The following is a 19546-nucleotide window of genomic DNA, read 5'->3' on the forward strand; positions in this document are numbered from 1 at the left end:
CAGGCAAGAACACTGGAGTGGGTTGCCATTTCCTTCTCCAACACATGAAAGTGAAAAGTGAAAGTGAAGTCGCTCAGTCGTGTCTGACTCTTCGCGACCCCATGGACTGCAGCCTCCCAGGCTCCTCCGTCCATGGGACTTTCCAGGCAAGAGCACTGGAGTGGGGTGCCATCGCCTTCTCCAAGAGGGAAGGGTATGTGTGGCGAATGCACTGCCCAGCCTCCCCTTGCCCTGCAGTGTGGCCTCTGCACTTAGGACTGGGCTGAGACTGCTGTTTGAGAGAGACCTCACCACCCTGTGCCAGGGCAGTGGGCACCACCAGATGCTGCCAGCCCCTCTCCACTCAGCCAAGATGGCAGGCCAGCCTGCTGCATGAGACTCTCCTCCCTCAGCTCTGTGCCCTTGCTGGCTTCGCTTTCCTCTCATCAGACCTTCTCACCTTCCTTGGCTCCTCCTGAGTGCTGAGACAACACCCTCAGCAGTTTGGCCTCCCTTCCTGGGAAATGTGGCTTTGGAGTGCATGCCCAGAAGGTCAGTATATTGCTTTCGGGGAGTAAGTGACACATGGGACGCAGGACAAGTGGAAACACTGGGGCTATGAGTCAAGAGGCTGGGGCGTGAGTACTCCCTTTAACTAATGAGCTGGGGGCTTTCGGGGCTGTGATGCCCTCATCCATAAATGTGGACCCCTGAGGATGACAAATCCCCTCCTGTGTCCATGTCTACCTTGGTTCATTGGGAAGAGGAGTTGAGATTGTGTGGGGAGCCTATGCCATGGTGCAGAGGGAAACATCCTTCCGTATGCTACAAAGCTGGGCATTCAGCAAGAGGCTTAGGATGAGTGTGTATGTTCAGTTGCATTCAACTCTTCGCACGTCTATGGACTGTTTGCAACCTGCCAGGCTCCTCAGTCCATGGAATTCTCCAGGCAAGAATACTAAAGTGCCATTTCCTCCTCCAGGGGATCTTCCTGACCCATGGATCGAACCTACATCTCCTGCATTGGCAGGCAGATTCTTTACCACTGAGCTGGCTTAGGAAGTGTCTCAACTCAGAATCTCTCGGACTCTAAGGCCTCGTTATTCAAACTGTGGCCTGTGGACCAGCATCAGCACCATGTGGGAGTTTGTTGGAAATGCAAATTCTCAGGCCTCACCCCAGATCTACTGAATCAGAATCTGCATCTTAAGAAGCTCCCTGGGTGATTAAATTTTGAGAAGTGCTGTTGTGATGATTTTCCATGAGCTTTGAATGAATGACGGTGGTATTTGCAAGGGACCTGATAGGGCAGGGAAGGGTGGTCCTCTTGGTTCTGGGCCCTCAGAAAAGGGCGGTGTGTTTGGGAGGGCAGAAGGTGGAAAATCAGGGACTTTGGGATCAAATGAGGGCAAAGTTAGGTTTTATGACTGAAAAGCTGGGTAACCTTGGACAAGTCCCATAAAGCCTTTGAGTGTCAGTTTCCCTGTCTGTAAAGGGGATCTCCACACTCACTGCTTGAAATCCATGCAGTCAGGTATAGCAGGCCATGACCTGGGCACCTCAAGCATAGATCATGCACTCCTGCTAAGAGGAGCCCTCATGCGGGGATGCAGATCACCTTTCAGTCCCAGGTTGGGGACTTCCAGCCCAGAGTCAAAGGAGCCCAGCGTTGCGGCCCCAGGGCCTCTGGATGGTGGGAGATCAGACACCTGGAGGACTCTGGGGCAGGGACCCCATCTCCCCTTACCAGCGCTCCACTGCTGAGCAGGATCATGAAGACAATGAAACTTTCAAACCAGCTGTGCTCCACGATGCGAAAGCAGGCCTTGCGTACCTGCCAGCCTGTGGCCCAGGGAAACCTGGAGCTGTTCACTCTGCAGCAGGGACAGTGGTGAACACAGCCTGTGGGGAGAAGGGACTGGGGGTGAGTGATGTTCCACTGTCAAAGGAAGCGCATTTGGCTCCAGCCCTGGCTGGGAAAGCCGCTTGCTACTCCTTTGGAAAAGAATTCTTTCCTGGGATGTGAGAGAAGCCGGGTCCCTTTTCAGGCAGCCTTTCCATCCTGCCCTTCCTCCTCTCCACCACTGGTCTTGCTCACTCTCACCTCTTCCCAGGCATCTTCCTCCCTACAGGTGATGCCATGGTCCCTCTCCTTATCCCGCCCTCTCTGGTGGCTGGACAAGACATGGAGCCTGGACCTGGGGGTGTCTGAGGGGCCATGCCTGAACCTGTGCTGAACTGGGAGGTCCTTACAGCTGGGATGGGGCCCAGTGGCAGCCCAGCCCAGGGTCATGTGAAAGTAGAAACTCAATTAAATCGTTCATTTGTTTATTTAGGCCACAATTACTTTCATCGTATGAAATATATGTTTATTCATTTATTGCACAAATATCTACTGAAGACATGCCAGGCCTTGCTGTTCTAAATACTGAGGAAAAAGAAGAATAAAAGATGCAGGTTCTGCCTGTAAGAGTCACACAAGGGATGGAGGGACACAGATGATCCTGCCCTCCTCTGGGTCCTTTACGTCCCCAATCAAGAGTTTATGGCAGTGGCTACCTTTCCCTTTCACTCTCAGCAGGGCAGGTTTATAACTCAGTGGGGTGTTTTCAAAGGTGATGAGGAAGGCAAAGCATCTGTTTGCTGTGTCTAATGTGGCGGGAGATACAGATTCCACTGCTGGACTTCTGGGAGTCTGGCATTCGTGTTTGACGCTGGGCCCTCAAGCCTGAGAGTAAGGAGCAAAAGATCCTGCTTGCCTGTCTCCCGTGGACCCCAGGCCGGAGCCCTGAACACAGAAGTGTCCAGATGAGGTGGATTCTGGCCCTAATGAATGTCAAGGGGAGGAGGCCTGTGGCTGCCACTGTACCTTCCGTGAAGCAGTCATCTGGCTCATCGAGGTCATCTGCCAGCTCAGGGATCTTCCTCAGGATCTCCTCGGGGTCCAGGCAGTCCACAGTGCTGCCTTCCGAGGAGCTTGTGTCGTCCGCTCCCTGCAGGGCAGAAGCCCCAGCAGTGACCCGCGGAATCTGCACACGGTCACCATCGGCCCAACGGGCCTGGAGTTCCAAGATGCCCCGAGATGCAGCGAGAGCCTCTCGGGGCTGGACCCACCATGGCGCCCCTTCTGTTCTGGTGCCTCGCCAGCTGAACCCCAGAACAGCGGTGCTCTCCGCAGAGCCCCAGAGGTTCAGCTGTGCAAGGCTTTAAACCTCCAGGCCCCTGATGGAGGGCTGGCGACGGCCCGAGACACCGTAATTACGCCCATCAAGACTCTCAGCGCTCACTGGGCTTGAATATTTAATCACGGAGCAATGCTGCAGGGGCCCTGCTGCCCTCCTGGCAGCTTCAGCCCTGTAATGTCTTCAGATGAATTCAATTAGGAGCTGAAGCTGCTCTCATATTAGTAAACCTGATCGCTCGGCTAATGGACCCAAATGGGGGTGGGTGGGTCCCATCTGTCATTGTCAGGCCCCTCCCTGCCTGGCCGGGGTCATGGACAAAACAAAAACAAAACAATCCCCAGCAGGAATGCACTGAAAACACAGAGTTGAGAAGACCAGCCAGGGCAGACCTTACAATGCTCAGCAGAAATATGCTGTCCGCATGAAGAGAGTACCCCTCACCCAGCTGGAACCAAGAGGCCGGTGTTCATCCAGGGCCCTCAAATCCCACCCCAGCCCACCCTCTTCTCTCACCCCTCTGGGCCAGCCTTGCCCAGAGGCACACAGCCAGTGGCCGGCACTCCTCAAGCTGATGGGCTTGATAGCTTCAGGATGAATTATGTCTTCCTTATCTTTGCCTCCCCGGTGCCTGTCACCATTGGAACTCAGTGGTTAGGTGTCAAGTTAAATTCTTGAATGTAATATGGAGCTATTGCAGATGCTAAATCTTTAGAGATACCTCTTTCAATGTAACTTGTTTTCTTTAAAGATTTGTAATGAAACCACCGAGTTTATTTTTACCGCTTATAAGATCTTCCTGTTCCGTCTATGTGAGACCGTCAGTACACTGTTCAGTATAGACAGCCTCTCCCCAGCACCAGTCTGGTTTTGACCAGAGAAGATGGTGTGGACAAAAGAAAGCGGGGGTGGTCACGGGGAAGACTTCTTCACCCACAGCAACTCTGACTTTGATCTGCTGGCTCTGAAAGATACTCAGCTTTCTCTGTGCACTGTCTTTTCGTTTCCTTTTTTCTTGGGTGTCATTTTCTGGGCACTTATTCCATTTCTGGAAGGAGCTAAACATTTGACAAGCAGCATCTCATGGAAGCTTCAAAAGAGTCCTACCAAATAGCCATAACCACTTGGCTTCCAGATGGAGGCACAGGGGCTCAGAGAGGTTGAGGAATGGGTCCTGGCCCCCTAGTCTATGGAACCTCTTTCTTCCTGATAAAATTATACGGAAGGACTTTAAAAATTCTCAAGATGAAACATGAGGTTTGGTTGATTGTGGTCTGGAATACCTCATGCCCAGCCCCACCCTCCAGGCCCCACCATCCCACTGGTCAGTGTCTGGCAGGCTTCTCAACCTCTCCAGGAAGCTCACATACCTACCTCTGCAGGGCCCTGAGCAGGAGCCTCGTCTTTCCACTTTTCACCTAGGTATGGAGTCAGGTCTTCAGAGGATATTCCAGACCCTGGGCTCCTGGGTGGCAGGTGGTCCTCATACTTCCCAACTTGCTGCAGCTGCTCCTGATAGGGAGAGAAAGTCCTCTCTTGGGTACTTGGGTCACCCTCAGTTGATCACTTCTAACTCTGAAGAGATATTGCACAGCATTGTCTGCCAGAGCCAAGGACTTGACATATACAATTAATGTATATACATACAGCCAGATGGATCTGTGTGTGACTCCTGGCACCATTACTTACAAGCTGTGTGACATTAGGCAAGTTATTTAACCTCTCTTATTTCCATTTTTCCCATCTGCAAACTTGAGAAGGCAAGAGCTACTTTATTTGGTTATTTTGATGACTAAATATGTTCACACTTGCAAAGCACTTAGCAAGTAGTGCTTGGCTCCATAGATGTTAGCCATGACCATTATCACTTGTCCTGGGGTCAGAGTGGTCATGAACTTGGCCCTTTGGAGACCCCAAGTACCCCCAAAGTAATTGAAAATGACTCTGAGTGGAGATGGCTGTGACAGAGTTCATGTCCTTTTCTCTGGAGATGTTGATGCCCTGCCTTCGGCTGTCACCCAGACAAAGGCATGTAAAATATGGCAGCTGATAACAGCAGCTGCTGGGACACAAGAGCAGTGACAGCTGCAAGGGAAGGAGGCTAGAGAAGAGCTGTAGACTCAAAGCACAGCTGTCTGAGGCCACTTAGTGGCCTGGCCAGCAGCACTCTTTGTCCCCAGGTCCCATAGGCACCCCTGCCTTTCCATGTTGTGGAGAGGTGCACGTGCTGAGTTGTTGAGAAGAGGTTAACAAGGGTTGATTTATACCTTAAGGTAGAAAGGAGCTGTGCAAAGCATTTAAAAATATGTTACCCAAAGATGTACTTTAAATTCCTTGGTGCCAAAGGAGCAAATGTCATTTCCCTGTGACATCCCTTGTCGGGAAAAGTTGGATGAACGAGTCACATAGTGATCATTTAGGCTGCTGGTGAAGATCAGAGCAGCCTTGCTTTTGGACAACATCCTGTTCTTAGAGGAATCTTATTAGCATCTCCTGCACAAAGCCCCTGTTGGGTGGAATGAATGGGACAGCTGTAGGAAAGACACTTTTAAGCATCTCCAGGTGGCCTGGGAATCAGACACTGCCCCTGCTCTCTGACTGCCCTGCTTAAATGCAACCTTCTCCAGAGAACTTGGCATGGCCTGTGCTTCCTAACATCTAGGGCTCTTGTACCTGGCTTGTCTGAGGCTCTTCAAGGCTGCACCAGCCCTGAGGTTGGAAAACCTCTTATTAAAATTTCCCTACTGCCCCTGGTCACTCCAGCCCTGAGGCCCCTTCCTCTTCCATGGTTATCCCATGGGAGAACTCTCACCTGCCTTTGGGGGATCACTTCCTGCCCGGTGCTCTGAGCATCCTCCTCACCATTCTCCTCCAAGTCATCCAGGTCGGATTCGCCCTCAGCAATGGGCACAGAGACCCATATGTTAGGATCAGTGATGAAGTCACTGTGGTCGTCCCTGGGGCTTCTGCGTGCTGGGAGCCGTCCGGGGCTCCCCAGGGCTGTGTCAGCAGCAATGTGGTTCTTGGCTATGGAGGTGGAAAGTGGGAGTTTCACCACCAACTGGGGCTCTGCCTTGGGCTGGGGGAGCAAGAAGGGCCGACTGAGGAAACTGCAAAGAGCACTCTTGGTGTGCTGGCCGAACACCTGGATCCTCGCTAAGGCCACCTGCAGGTTGTTCACCTCGCCGTCGTCCTCGGGTGGTGTGAGGTTGTCGGCACTGAAGGAGTTCAGCAGCAGGGCGATGAACAGGTTAAGCACCTGGAGAGAAGGTATAGCAGGGAAGATCACTCAGTCGATGAGCTGAGCCCTTCCACGGCCCACCAGGTTGGCAGCTGGATGGCAGGACAGCCACACCTGGGCCTCTTCTGCCCACCCAAGATGCTTTTCTTCATGAGGGAATGGACATTCTGACAGCAACTGAGAGGAGCCTCAGGGATGCCCTGAAGACGCCCATGCCCAAGGCAGATGGACAGGGCCTGGAAGCATTCTCCGCCTCAGAGGAGGGTCACTCCTGCTGAGCAAAGGGACATTAAGAGACAACAAAAGGAGCAGGCCTGGGCGTGCCCCAGCACCACCCTTATCAGCCAAACCCTGGTTCAGCTGCTCACTCTGGAATCCTGGGTACATCTCCTTTGTGCTTCCAACTTCATGTCCTCCCCCTAGCAGCAGGGAGTGGGGATTCCCTACCTTTCAGAGTGGTTGTGAAGAGGAAATGACATGAGGATATAAAAATGCTCAGAGGGGCAAACTTCCTGCCTCAGGGTCAGGGGCCCCTGCGACTTTGCAAGGATGGGGAGCTCAGCTGGGAGGAAAGGCATTCTGCCCAGCCCCCTACTCAGAGAGCGGGTAGAAGGCTGCTCTGGCTCAGGAACCCTGGTGAGAAAGACTTTGAAGAGCCTGGATTTGTCTTTTCATCCCCTCTTATGGTTTAATTGTCCCTTCTCTGTAAAATTCTTAGGGGAAAATAATTCAGGTTGGTTGACTTCCAGGGCAATAAGGAAGGGGCTCCTGTAAGACGTGGAAGTGACCCAAATGTCTATCAGCACATGATCGGCTCAAGAAGATGCAGTGTGCACACACACACACACACACACACACGCATATACACAATGGAATATTACTCAGCCATAAAAGAATATATTTTGCTATTTTTAGCAACTTGGATGGACATAAAGGATATAATGCTTAGTGAAATGAATCAAACAAAGAAACTTACTATATGATCTCACTTATATGTGGAATCTAAAAAATAATAAATATGAATATACAAAACAGAAACAGACTCACAGACATAGAAAATAAACTATGGTTACCAAAGGGGAAAGGTGGGAGGAGGAGCGATAAATTAGGAGTAAGGGATTAACAGATACAAACTACTATACATAAAATAGATAAGCAGTAAGAATTTACAGTACGCAGGGAATCATACTCCATATCCTGTAATCACCCATAATGGGAAAAAAACAAATCGCTAAGCTATACATCTAAAACTAATACAGTGTTGTAAATGAACTATACTTCAATAAAAAAAAGAAAAAGGTTCCTAGAAGTCACACCTTCCCCTTACCCAGGCCAGAGCTAGGAGAGCAAGGGCACCCAGAACTTGAGACAGTGGACACAAGCTGAGGGGGAGGAGCCAGGCTGGGACAGAGAAGGGGTGGTGGGGCCAGTTGGGATAAAGGCCTCTAGAGGGGCTTCCCTAAAACCTGGGAGAGGATTTTGTTATTGTCATCATGATGTTGGATGTTATCTATGACCCAGCTCCTTCCTCTCATCCCATTGTGCTTGCCCTCATGCTCTTAGCTAGAACCCATGTAGCTCCGAGATATCAGTCAGTTCTTATTCCCTACCCCCTCCCCACCCCCCAAAAAATCTCCTGATATCCTCTGCAGTGGGGAAGGGAAATTTTCCTTCAACAACTAACAGCTAACATTTATTGACTTTCTGCCATAGCTCAGACGCTACACTAGGCAATTTGCATATATTGTTCCTGTAATTTAATTATCCTGGTAAGCCCATGGGTAAGCACTATTTTTTTGATTTTAAGGGAATTAAAACTCAGGAGATTGTCTCTTGCACGGGATCACCCAACTTTACAAGAGGCGGAGCTGGGCTTCTAAATCGGGTCTTTCCTGCTCCGTCACATAAGCTTATTCCTGCTGCCTCCCAATGGACAGTTCTCATGATGTACCCCACACCTCTCTGAAAAGTCTGAAGGCTTTTTCGTCAGGGAGGTGCAGTGTGGCAGCACATGTGCAATGTCAAAGCTTTCTAGGGTCGCCCTGAAGTCTCCTGCGTGGCCCGCGCACTCACCACCAGGTTGCCCAGTACCATCACTGTCAAGAAAAGGATGAGGCAGATAGACTTCTGGCCAACTTCCATGCAGGCCCACATGTTCTCAATCCACTCTCCGCAGAGGATCCGGAAGACAATGAGGAAGGAGTGGAAGAAGTCGTGCATGTGCCAGCGTGGCCAGTCTTCGTTGGGGGCCGAAATTTTTTCCCGCTTCTGGCAGTAGTTTTCCCCCAGGAGCTGCTTGCCCACCAGAGCAAAGACGAAGACAATGATGGCCAGGATGATGGTGAGGTTCCCCAGGGCCCCGACCGAGTTGCCGATGATTTTGATGAGCGTGTTTAAGGTGGGCCAGGACTTGGCCAGCTTGAAGACCCGCAGCTGCAGAGAAGCAGAGACGGTGTCAGGTCCTGGGAGCTGGGACCTTTCCTCTCAAGGCTTGGTCAGAAACCACAGGTCTGGGAAAAACACATGGCAACTCACTCCATTAGCATGGGCTGATCCCAGAAACTGCTTTCAGAGACCCTGCTGCCCATGTTACCCGTTACTCAAAAATATGAGCAACCCTCTAGGTACTAGTGTGCTCCACTGATTGTGGCCAAGTCAGGGGTCTCATCCTGGGGTCGTGGTCTTGTGACATGTACTCTGCTCTGCAGCCACAAGCCTCCTGAATGTGTGGAGTGGGGTATGATGGAGCTCACAAATGAGTGAGAAGAGCTTGACGAGAACAGAGGCTAGCCTCCTGCAGGTAGCGCTCGATCCACTGCATTTGATAGGTATTGGCTAACCATTGTCTTAGGGCATTTCTTGTCCTGAGGCTGTGGACAACACCTTTAATCCCCACCAGCGCTGAAATGGCAAATATCTGTGATTCCAGAGGTTTCTTTACTTGACCGACCAATCTACCTGCCTTGCTGAACACCAGCCACGTACGCACTAGGCACTGTACTGGCCTGCGAGGTACATGGAAAGCGGCATGCAGGCTCTTGTCCTCGTGGAAACAATGAATTAGTTGCAAAGATAAAGGCAAAGACTCGGAGAGTCTTCACTGTAAACCCAAATGTGCTAAGTCCCACAAGAGAGCAAAGCGCCATGCATAAAGATGTTTAAACATTTTAAAAATATATTTGTGTGGTTCTCTAATTTGTTAGAAAGAAATATGTGAGCTCAGCTTTCATGGGGTATTTATGGAGCACTTACTAAGAGCCTAGTAGCTTCCCTAGTAGCTCAGACGGTAACGCTTCCACCTGCAATGCAGGAGACCCAGGTTCGATCCCTGGGTCAGGAGTATCCCCTGGAGAAGGAAACGGCAACCCAGTCCAGTATTCTTGCCTGGAGAATTCCATGGATAGAGGATCCTGGCAGGATACAGTCCATGGAGTCGCAAAGAGTCAGACATGACTGAGTGACTAACATACAATACTAAGAGCCAGGGTCTGGTTAAGGTGCTGGGAGGCTGTGCTGGACAGAGCAGCAGCAGTTTTACCACCCAACACAGCAATCAGCCCCGAGGGAGTGGGTTTAATCCTCTTACACAGGGAGTTCCATATCTATTTTTCTATGTGATGTGGGGGTGGGCCGTCTGTGTTTACCTTAGAGCGATGGCTCAGCTGGTAAAGAATCTGCCTGCAACGTGGGAGACCTGGGTTCGATCCCTGGGTTGGGAAGATCCCCTGGAGAAGGAAAAGGCTACCCACTCCAGTCCATGGGGTTGCAAACAGTCAAACACGACTGAGAGACTTTTTCACTTTCACTTTAGATTTAATCTGGAACTTCCATTAATGAGGATGTTTTTCTTTTGGAACAGAATGCAAAGTAAGTCTAACATCTGTCCTCTACTAAAGAAGTCACCATTTGGTGAGGAAATGGCCTTGAACTTGTGAAGAATATCAGAAGATAGAGTAATATGGAAGACTATATTGGGTCCCCCTTGGGTTCCCTTTCCCATCAAAAAGTTACTAAAAATGCTAAATAATCAAATCTTAAATGCATTGATCATCTGTCAATAAAGTAATTCTTTGACCAAAAATTAAATAATTGTGTGAATTCAGAGATACAACTAGATTTCTGAAGTCAATTTTACCCAAAGACATCTGTAAACCTGAGTGAATCTGAGCATAAGTTTTAATAGTCTCATGAGGCATAGCAAGGAAACATCCAGGAAACACATCCCAGTGCTGCCTAAGGTAGACAGTATAACAGGAATTCTCCCATCATTAAGGAAAGGTCCCATAATAAATATCTCTCAAGAGAATGGCAAATTGAACGGCAAATTTTAGATAAAACTGAGAGAGGTTACTGCCAGAGGCACTCACTGAAAGAAATTCTAAATGATGTACGTCAGGCAGAAAGTGATCCCAGAAGGAACGTATTATATGCAAGAGTGGAAAAAGAGCAAGGAAGTGCTAAGTATGAGAATGACTCTTAAACGCTGAATGGACACAACAGTAAAGTCTCATAGAGACTGGCTCTATGGCACTATTCACTTTTACTCCGCTCAGCCACAAAAGAATCCTGTTTTCCAGCTTTCCTTGCAAATAGTTGAGATCATATTATTGAGTTCCGGCTGATGGAGTGGAGGTGGAGACAGAAGTAATATGCACCGCTTTCAGGCAGAGCCATGAAACACCATGCACTTTCTCTTCCTCTCGCGTGGCCCCCGTGGAGGCCACCCATTGAAGATGGGAGATGCACACTGTCCTGGATCCTGAGTCACCGCTTGGAGCAGACACTCAAGGAGAGTTTCCCAGTCAGCATGGAATATGCTATAAACGTAAACCTCTATTATGCTAACTCACAGATTTAGAGACTGTCACTCCAACTAGTCCTACTTCTCTTGATTAATGTAGAAATTTGTATGTTAAAGAGAGCCATTTCAACAACATCAGATGTGTGGCACGGGCTTAGTGATCACGTGATGGATAGCAAGGAAACTGACAGGAGGCTCGGAAAGTGTTGATTCGTGTTGCATGGGCAAAATGAATGATTGCCTGTAATAATTCTGGGGTGGATCGTGAGCTGGCAGCCCTAGGGGATGGGTCTGTTGAACAGAAACTTAGTATCATGTGTCAGTTGTAAGGCATTACAAGGCAGACATCCCTGGTGGTCCAGTGGTTAAGAATCTGCCTTGCAATGTGGGGGACACAGGCCCGATCCCTGGTCGGGCAATTAAGATTCCACATGCCAGACATAGAGAAGAGACTTGTGGACACAGCAGGCGAAGGTGGGGGCAGGACAAATTGAGAGAGTAGTGTTGAAACACACACATTGCCATATGTAAAATAGATGGCCAGTGGAAATTCGCTGTGTGATGCAGGGAGCTCAGCCCAGAGCTCTGTGACAATCTAGAAGGTTAGTATGGGGTGGAGGCGGGGGGGAGGTTCAAGAGGTAGTGGACATATATGCACCTATGATTGATTCATGTTGTATGTCAGAAATCAACACAACATTGGAAAGCAATTATCTTCCAATTAAAAATAAAAAATTTAAAAAGTCCCACCTGCTATGGAGCAACCAAGCCCACATGCCACAACTACTGAAGCCTGTGCACTCTGTGCCACAGCTAGAGAGTCTGTGTATAAGTCTGTGCACTATGACAAAAGATTCCACATGGCACAAGGAAGATCCCACTTGCCATAACTAGGATGAACACAGCCTAAATTAACTAATTAATTAAAAAGACTTTATAAGAAATAAATGTGCTCTGGGAACATTTGGCTCACTGATATTAAATAAAAGGAAATAGAATCCAGAAGTTTAATGTATAACTGAGTCACTTTGCTGTATGGCAGAAAGTGACATAACATTGCCAATCAACTGTACTTCAATTTAAAAAAAAAAATAAGAATCCAGCAGTTTAGAGTCTTGAAGGTTTAGGGAAGTACACTGTTTTAGACCTCAAAGAGTAACCAATGAGATTAAGTCTTTATGTGTTCGAGACCAGCTAAAGGTTTCAATGAAATGAAGTACATCTTAGCAAAGATCATATTAATGGTGTAGCCAGCCTTTGAGGGAGAGAGGTGTGGGGACAAGAAAGCAAAGAAACAACGCAGAATTGAGAACTTTGCCAAAGAAAGCACTCTGAGTGTATGATACACAGAGAGGTCTGAATTCACCCAAGTTTTGAAGAAATTGTATTACAAAAGAAATCAAGAGCCCTGACTGATAAAGCCTTTGACTGTGTAAGTTGGTCTCATTTCCACAAGGAGGAGGCAAGTTTTGCAGGTTGTACAGGCCTTCTTCATACATGGCACAGTCCCTTCTAGAAGGAGTCCCGCCTAGAGCTGACTGAATTGCATAAGACTCCAACTTGAGTGAAGGATATACTTTTATTGGGCTAAGCTACTGAATTTTGGGTATTGCTTGCACAAGTCTTGAATAATTTATAATTGATTAAGTCATACAGCTTTTAAAAAAACAAGATAAAATTAAAATACTTAATAAAATAGGAAGCTGGGAAGGGGGAACTGCAATAAAAGTTGTCCTGGAAAGTGAAGATTTTAGTTAACTTTTGACTTTGATTAACAATACCTGCTCTCATTTCTAAGGTAACCGCTCAAAGGATAGAAACAGTATTTCCAAACCAATAAAAGAGAAAAATGGAACAAGGAAAAACAAACAGTTCAAAATAAATCAAGAAGAGAGACAGAACAAAAATGCTAGAACAGAAGAAGCAAGTAGAAAACCCAGAATATAATGATAGACACATATCCAAATATATCAGTATTCACCATAAAATAAGTGGGCTAAATGCTTTGGTTAGAAGACAAAAAGTAGATTGTCAGAGCTGAGTAAGAATCTAAAATCTGTCTACATTTATAACAGGCATATAAAAACCTTAAAGATATACAAAGGCTGGAAGTAAAAGGATGGATAAAGATATATCAGGCAAATTCTAAACTAAAAGAAAACAGAGTTGTTTCTGAAAGTGAAGTTGCTCAGTCGTGTCCGACTCTTTGCGACCCCATGGACGGTAGCCTACCAGGCTCTGCGATCCATGGGATTTTCCAGGCAAGAATACTGGAGTGGGCTGCCATTTCCTTCTCCAGGGGATCTTCCCAACCCAAGGATTGAACCCGGGTCTCCTGTGTTGCAGACAGACGCTTTACCATCTGAGCCAGTTGCTTAATTAATATCAAACAGAAAGCATTTCTAGGGATAAAGAAGGTCCATTCTCTCAGATAAACATTTTACTATACTGGGAAGATATAATAACTTAAAATATGTATGCATTTAAGAACATAGCCTTAAGGCAGAACCATAAGGAGAAACATACCATGCTGTAATCACAGTAGGAGATATTTTTACACACTACCATCTCAGTAATTGCTACCACAAGCAGACAAAAATAAGCAAGGATATAGAATATCTGGACCACATAATGAACTTTCTCTACCCAGTGGATATATATGCAGAATATGGCACCCTACAGCTGCAGAAGACACTCTTTTCAAGCACATAAGGAATATTTTCAGTGTACTGAGCCAAAAGGAGATTATTAATACATTTCAAAGCATTGAGATCATACAGTGTATGTTCTCTGAGCACAATACAATCAAGCTGAAACTCCATGGCATAAAGAAATACCACATACATTCAAAATTAAGAACCATGCTTCTAATTAACCTTTGAATCACAGAATAAATCAAATTTGAAATTAGGCAATATTTAAAACCAAAAATATGGAAAATTCTACCTATTAAAGTAGTTCTTAGAAGGAAATTGAAGTCTTCGATGAATAGATTGGAAAAGAAAAAAGGTTGAAAATTCTGTCTTAAGAAGTTAGAAAAAATAAAATATGTAGAACAGAGGATGCAATTATGCAGGATTAATTGAAACAGAAAACATCAATGAAGTAGAGAGGATCAAGAAGATGAAAGGATAAAAGTGATGATCTGTGGCAAGACTAATAAAAAAAGATAAGAGAAAGCACAAATCACCATTTTTAAAGAAAGAAAAAGATAGCAAATACACATGATATGGAACATTAAAAGATAACAGCATAGCATATACTACCTTATATCAATAAACTTGAAAATTCAGACAAGAAGGGAAAATTTTTAGAAAAAACATAACTTGCCAAAACCAACTGGAGAAACAGAAAATCTGACTGGTTTCACAGACATCAGGAAAATTAAATCAGTAATGGAAAATCTCAACCTCCAGATGGTTTCATTATTGAATTCTACTATACATATAAGACGGAGAAGGCAATGGCACCCCACTCTGGTACTCTTGTCTGGAAAATCCCATGGACAGAGGAGCCTGGTAGGCTGCAGTCCATGGGGTCGCTAAGAGTCGGACACGACTGAGCGACTTCACTTTCATGCATTGGAGAAGGAAATGGCAGCCCACTCCAGTGTTCTTGCCTGGAGAATCCCAGGGACAGGGGAGCCTGGTGGGCTGCCGTCTATGGGGTTGCACAGAATTGGACACGACTGAAGTGACTTAGCAGCAGTATACATATAAGAAGCAAATAATTCCAATCTTACCCAAAGATTGGGTGTAGAAAGAGAGGAATATTCCTCACCTCTTTTTATGGATTAGGATAACCTTGATATCCTAATCTTTATTTTTATGGAGATTAGGATAACCTTGAAGCTCCAGTACTTTGGCCACATGATGTGAAGAGCCAACTCATTAGAAAAGATCCTGATGCTGGGAAAGATTGAAAGCAGGAGAAGGGGATGAGATGGTTGGATGGCATCACCGACTCAGTGGACATGAGAAGCCTGGCATGCTGCAGTCCATGGGGTCACAGAGTCGGACACAACTGAGAGACTGAACAAGGATAACCTTGATACCTGGATACTAAAATCTAGCAAGGACAATAAAAGTAAAGAAAATTACAGGCCAAATATTACTCATCAATATTGATGCAAATTTTTTAAAAAATCATTAGTGACCTGAATTTTCCAATGTATATATAAAAAAATATCAGGATCAAGTTGGGTTTGTCCCAGGAATGCAAGGTTGATTTAACATTAGAAAATCAATTAGTATAATTCACCACTTTAACAGATTAGTGAAAATCATGTGATTATCTTAATCATGCAGAACAACTGTCTGATAAAATTAAACATCCAGTCATGATTAATATTCTTAACAAAAGAGAGCCTCCTAAACTGATAAAAAAAAAAAATCTGCCACAAATATCAGACATGCTGAAATACTGAAAGCATTTTCTTTGAGATCAGGAAAACAGCAAGAATGTTTGCTATTAATACTTCTTTTCAATAGTGTACTGGATGTCCTAACCAGCACAGTAATGTAATAAAAAGAACCAAATGGTATAAAGATTAGAAAAGAAACAAAGCTCATCATTTGCATATGATATAATTGTGTTAACAAATTTAAAAGACTACATAGATAAATCATGAGAATTAATAAGAGAGCTATCTGATACAAAAATATTAAATAGCAAAATGTTAGCAAAAAACAAAAACCAACTGGAAAAGAACATTTAAAAAGAGATTTCACTTGAAATAGCATAATGAAGTAGGGAATATCTAGGAATATATCTAATAAAAAATATGTAGGAAATCCTTCATGGAGAAATTATATAATTATTGAAAGGCTAAAATAAATGGATTGTGTGCCATTTTCATGGATCAGAAGACCACATAATGTAAAGGGTACATTTTTCCCAAAACCGATCTAGGTATTATTACAATCCCAATAGAAAAAAAACAACAACAGTTTTGTGTGTAGCTCGGCCCTTTGATTCTAAAATGAGTTTGAAGTGCAGGGGCCATGGTAGCTTTTCTTGGCACTTAGAGCAGCTTATGGGACTTTAGCTCCTGGAGCAGGAATTGAACTCTGGCCCCCAGTGGTGAAAGGGTAGAATCCTAATCACTGGACCATCACGGAATTCCTGGGGCCACAATATTCTTGAAGAAATAAAACAAGGTGGGTGACTCGCCTTACAGATACAGATGCCATGGGGACATCTCTTTTGTTAGGAATAGGGGAACCCCTTCAGCAGCGGGCATCCCAGGGCTGAGCTGGGAGAAGAGCTTGGACGAGAGACTAGTAGGAGGTGGTTTTTGAGGTGGGTGAGACGTTGGGGCGGTGATCTGGGGACCCAGCGAAGATGACCTCCTTGAGATGGGGGCGGGGGACTCAAGTTGGGCAGCCTGGCTTCAAAATGTACATCTGAGGCTCACTCAGCAGCGGGGAGACTGGCTCAGCACTTAACCAGTCTGTCTCAGTTTGCCTCATCTCTCTGTGGGGACAGTAAAAGCAACTCTGTCCGGGTGATGGAAGCCTAAAATGAGGCGAGTTATGTTGAGGCTTTAGCTTTGTGCTTCATGTATTGCCAGGGCTCAGCAAACAGTAGCTGCTGTGATTATCATCTGCTGTATTTGATAAGAGAACAATGGGGTCCTGGGCATTCCTCTCTGGGGGCAGCTGAGGGGGCCCAGGAGAGGGAAGGCTTGCCCCCACTCTGAGAAGTGGAAAGCACCAAGTCTCCCAGGAGCCACATCCCACTTCCTTCCACAGGGACGGAAGAGGAAGAGGAAGCCGGCAGGTGGAGTCCCCAAAGGACAGAGTCTGTTTCCAGCAGAGAGCCTGCCTGGATGTCAGGGCAGGGGTTCCCCAAATCGCCAAGAGAGCACATTACCAGGCGGAAGGTCCGCAGCACCGTCAGGCTCCCCTTCCGGGCCGCGCCCAGCTCTATCAGGCTCACGGTGACAATGATGCAGTCAAATATGTTCCACTTCTTCTGGAAGTAATAGTAGGGGTCCAAGGCTATGATTTTGAAGACCATTTCAGCAGTAAAAAACACGGTAAACACCTGCAGACAGAAACAGGGATTCATCTCAGCGGGGTCTGTGAGGTTGTGGGCAATGACAAACAGGGCAGGGGAGAAATGTCTTGTTTATAGAGTGGCAAATCCCTTTACTTCATTTTTATTCACTTTCTATATCATCTAGGACTCCTAAAGGATGAGGGATGGGAACACTCAGTGAGGCAGCGTAGAGCAATCCGTGGACCAGAGCTCAGGTAATATGCATCAGTGTTTCCAGGCTTGAGTACTTCTATCTGAATGGTGTTGGACACAGAGTAAGTGGATAATCATTAGGACAATAATTATTATATGATTATGTAAATAAGAAGTCAGTCTGGTTCAGGTGTTTAAAAGCAGGGACTGTGCGGAAACACAGGCCCAGATAAAAACACCAGCTCAGCCATTCCTAGCTTGTATGAGCTTGGACAAGGAAGGCATCCTCTACACACATTTTCCTCATCCATATGAAGGGCTTTGGGCTTCCCTGGTGGCTCACTGGCAAAGAATCCGCCTGTCAATGCAGGAGACCGGGGTTCGATCCCTGGGTTGGGAAGATCCCCTAGGAGAAGGGAATGGCAAACTACTCCACTGTTCTTGGCTGGGAAATCCCATGGACCGAGGAGCCTGGCGGGCTACAGTCCGTGGGGTCACAGAGTCAGAGATGGGCTTAAGTGAGATAATGCATGTGCAGTTCTTAGCAAAGGTCCCAGCAGATAGTTCTTCACTAATCAATAATAGCTATTAGCAGGAACAATAATGATACTTGTCTCTAAGATTCTTTCAGCTCTAAGTATCTTTAATGGTCTTAGGCAGGACAAAATTGTGATATCGAAAGAGGTTAGGGCCAGGCTCAGGTCACGCAACAACCAGCAGGGAAAGGAGGACACAGGTAAGGAAGAAACCAAAGACCAGGGCCAGGAGTTTTCTTTCATTTGCCCTCATCAGAGCTTCTTGCCAGCCTGGCAAACAGAGGCAGTCACATCCCTTCTACAGAGAAGGAAATGACTAAGAGTTTAAGGGACTTTCCTGATGCCAGAAGACTACACCTGTGAGATGCAAAGAGCATCTGTGAATGTCCTTTGTAGGCAAGTCAGTGTGGTGTGGTATGGTGTGTTGGGGGGGAGGTCCTGTGCCCTACAGAGAACTTGGTTGCCTCTGGCCCCACTCTCACCGTCTCTGTTACCTTGGCAACGCACTTGACCTCTCTGGGTCTAATGCTCTCTTTTGGGCTGTGAGGAGGTGATAACCTCATGGCGCTGTTGCAACGCTGAGATAACATTTATAAAGCACCTGACTTACAATAAGCACCACACAGAGCCTGCCTTTCTTTCTTTTTGAAAAACAACACTGGGCTCTGTCCCAGCAGTAAAGGCCTTTGGTCTTTCTTGCCTTAACTTCTCCAACTGTAAAATCAGGTGTGGGCTCAGAGATCTCTTCCATAGGACCCTTGGGGTCTATGATGACTCTTGGCAATAAGCTCTCCCTTCTCTTTCCCTTTCCCCTTTTCAGATCAACTTTAAATAGAATATGTCTTCTTAGCCTGTGTGCTGGGGCTTCCCAGGTAGTTCAGTTGGAAGAATCTGCCTGCAACACAGGAGACCCCAGTTCCATTCCTGGGTTGGGAACATGCCCTGGGGGAGGGAATGGCAACTCACTCCAGGATCCTAGCCTGGTGGGCCACAGTCCTTGGGGCCACAGAGTCGGACATGATGGAGCGACTAAGCACAGCACAGCACAGCGCAGTGCGGCAGCCCACTTGCTGCTGAAACGCAAGGCACGCTGGCTCCACAGCGTCCCAGAACCGACTGGCCTCCTTTTCACATCTGTGAATTCTGGGGAAAGGAGAGATTTCTAGAGAAGTCACATTTCCTCTGGGACACCTCCACCTACCTGTCTGCAGCCTGCAAGGAGCTAGAAGAGCTGTATGGTCCTGGTGGACCTAGTAAGCCACCAAGTGGATGAACACTGGGGGTGGGGGGACATGGAGGCAGGACCCCACCTCTCAGCTTCTGCTTTCCTTGTGTGCATGTGTGTGCCGGTACACACACGCACACACTCCCTGTCATTTGCTCTGGTGCAGTTCTCATATACTCACATACACACACGTACACTCACGTACACAATTGCTCCCTCACACACACATACACTAGCAGTCCTGTAAAAAGGATTAGCACTCAAGAGTTGAGAAGTGTGAGTTTCAGAGCCAGTTGGCCTGGGTTCAAATCTTGATGTTACCACTTGCTCACCCCTTGGGTAAATTATTTAACCTCCTGCACCTTGGTTCTTCCATCTGTGAAAGGG

General features: G+C 46.8%; 1 protein-coding gene across 3 annotated transcripts in view; it reads right to left on the reverse strand.

Annotated features, from left to right (window-relative positions):
* The window catches only part of SCN10A (sodium voltage-gated channel alpha subunit 10), a 90424-nt gene that overhangs the window by 21807 nt on the left and 49071 nt on the right, over nt 1–19546 (reverse strand). For 2 of the 3 annotated variants that reach the window (XM_069562151.1, XM_069562150.1), the window contains 6 exons: nt 17078–17251; nt 8476–8835; nt 5968–6420; nt 4536–4670; nt 2849–2972; nt 1727–1881 (listed from right to left, as the gene is read on the reverse strand). In XM_069562151.1, coding sequence (XP_069418252.1) covers nt 1727–1881; nt 2849–2972; nt 4536–4670; nt 5968–6420; nt 8476–8835; nt 17078–17251 — 1401 coding nt within the window. Of the gene's footprint in view, nt 1–1726; nt 1882–2848; nt 2973–4535; nt 4674–5967; nt 6421–8475; nt 8836–17077; nt 17252–19546 lie in introns of all 3 variants that reach the window. The other variant, XM_069562149.1, reaches the window with a different exon arrangement.

This window comes from Ovis canadensis, chromosome 19 (genome assembly GCF_042477335.2).
Source record: "Ovis canadensis isolate MfBH-ARS-UI-01 breed Bighorn chromosome 19, ARS-UI_OviCan_v2, whole genome shotgun sequence".
Taxonomy (NCBI): domain Eukaryota; kingdom Metazoa; phylum Chordata; class Mammalia; order Artiodactyla; family Bovidae; genus Ovis; species Ovis canadensis.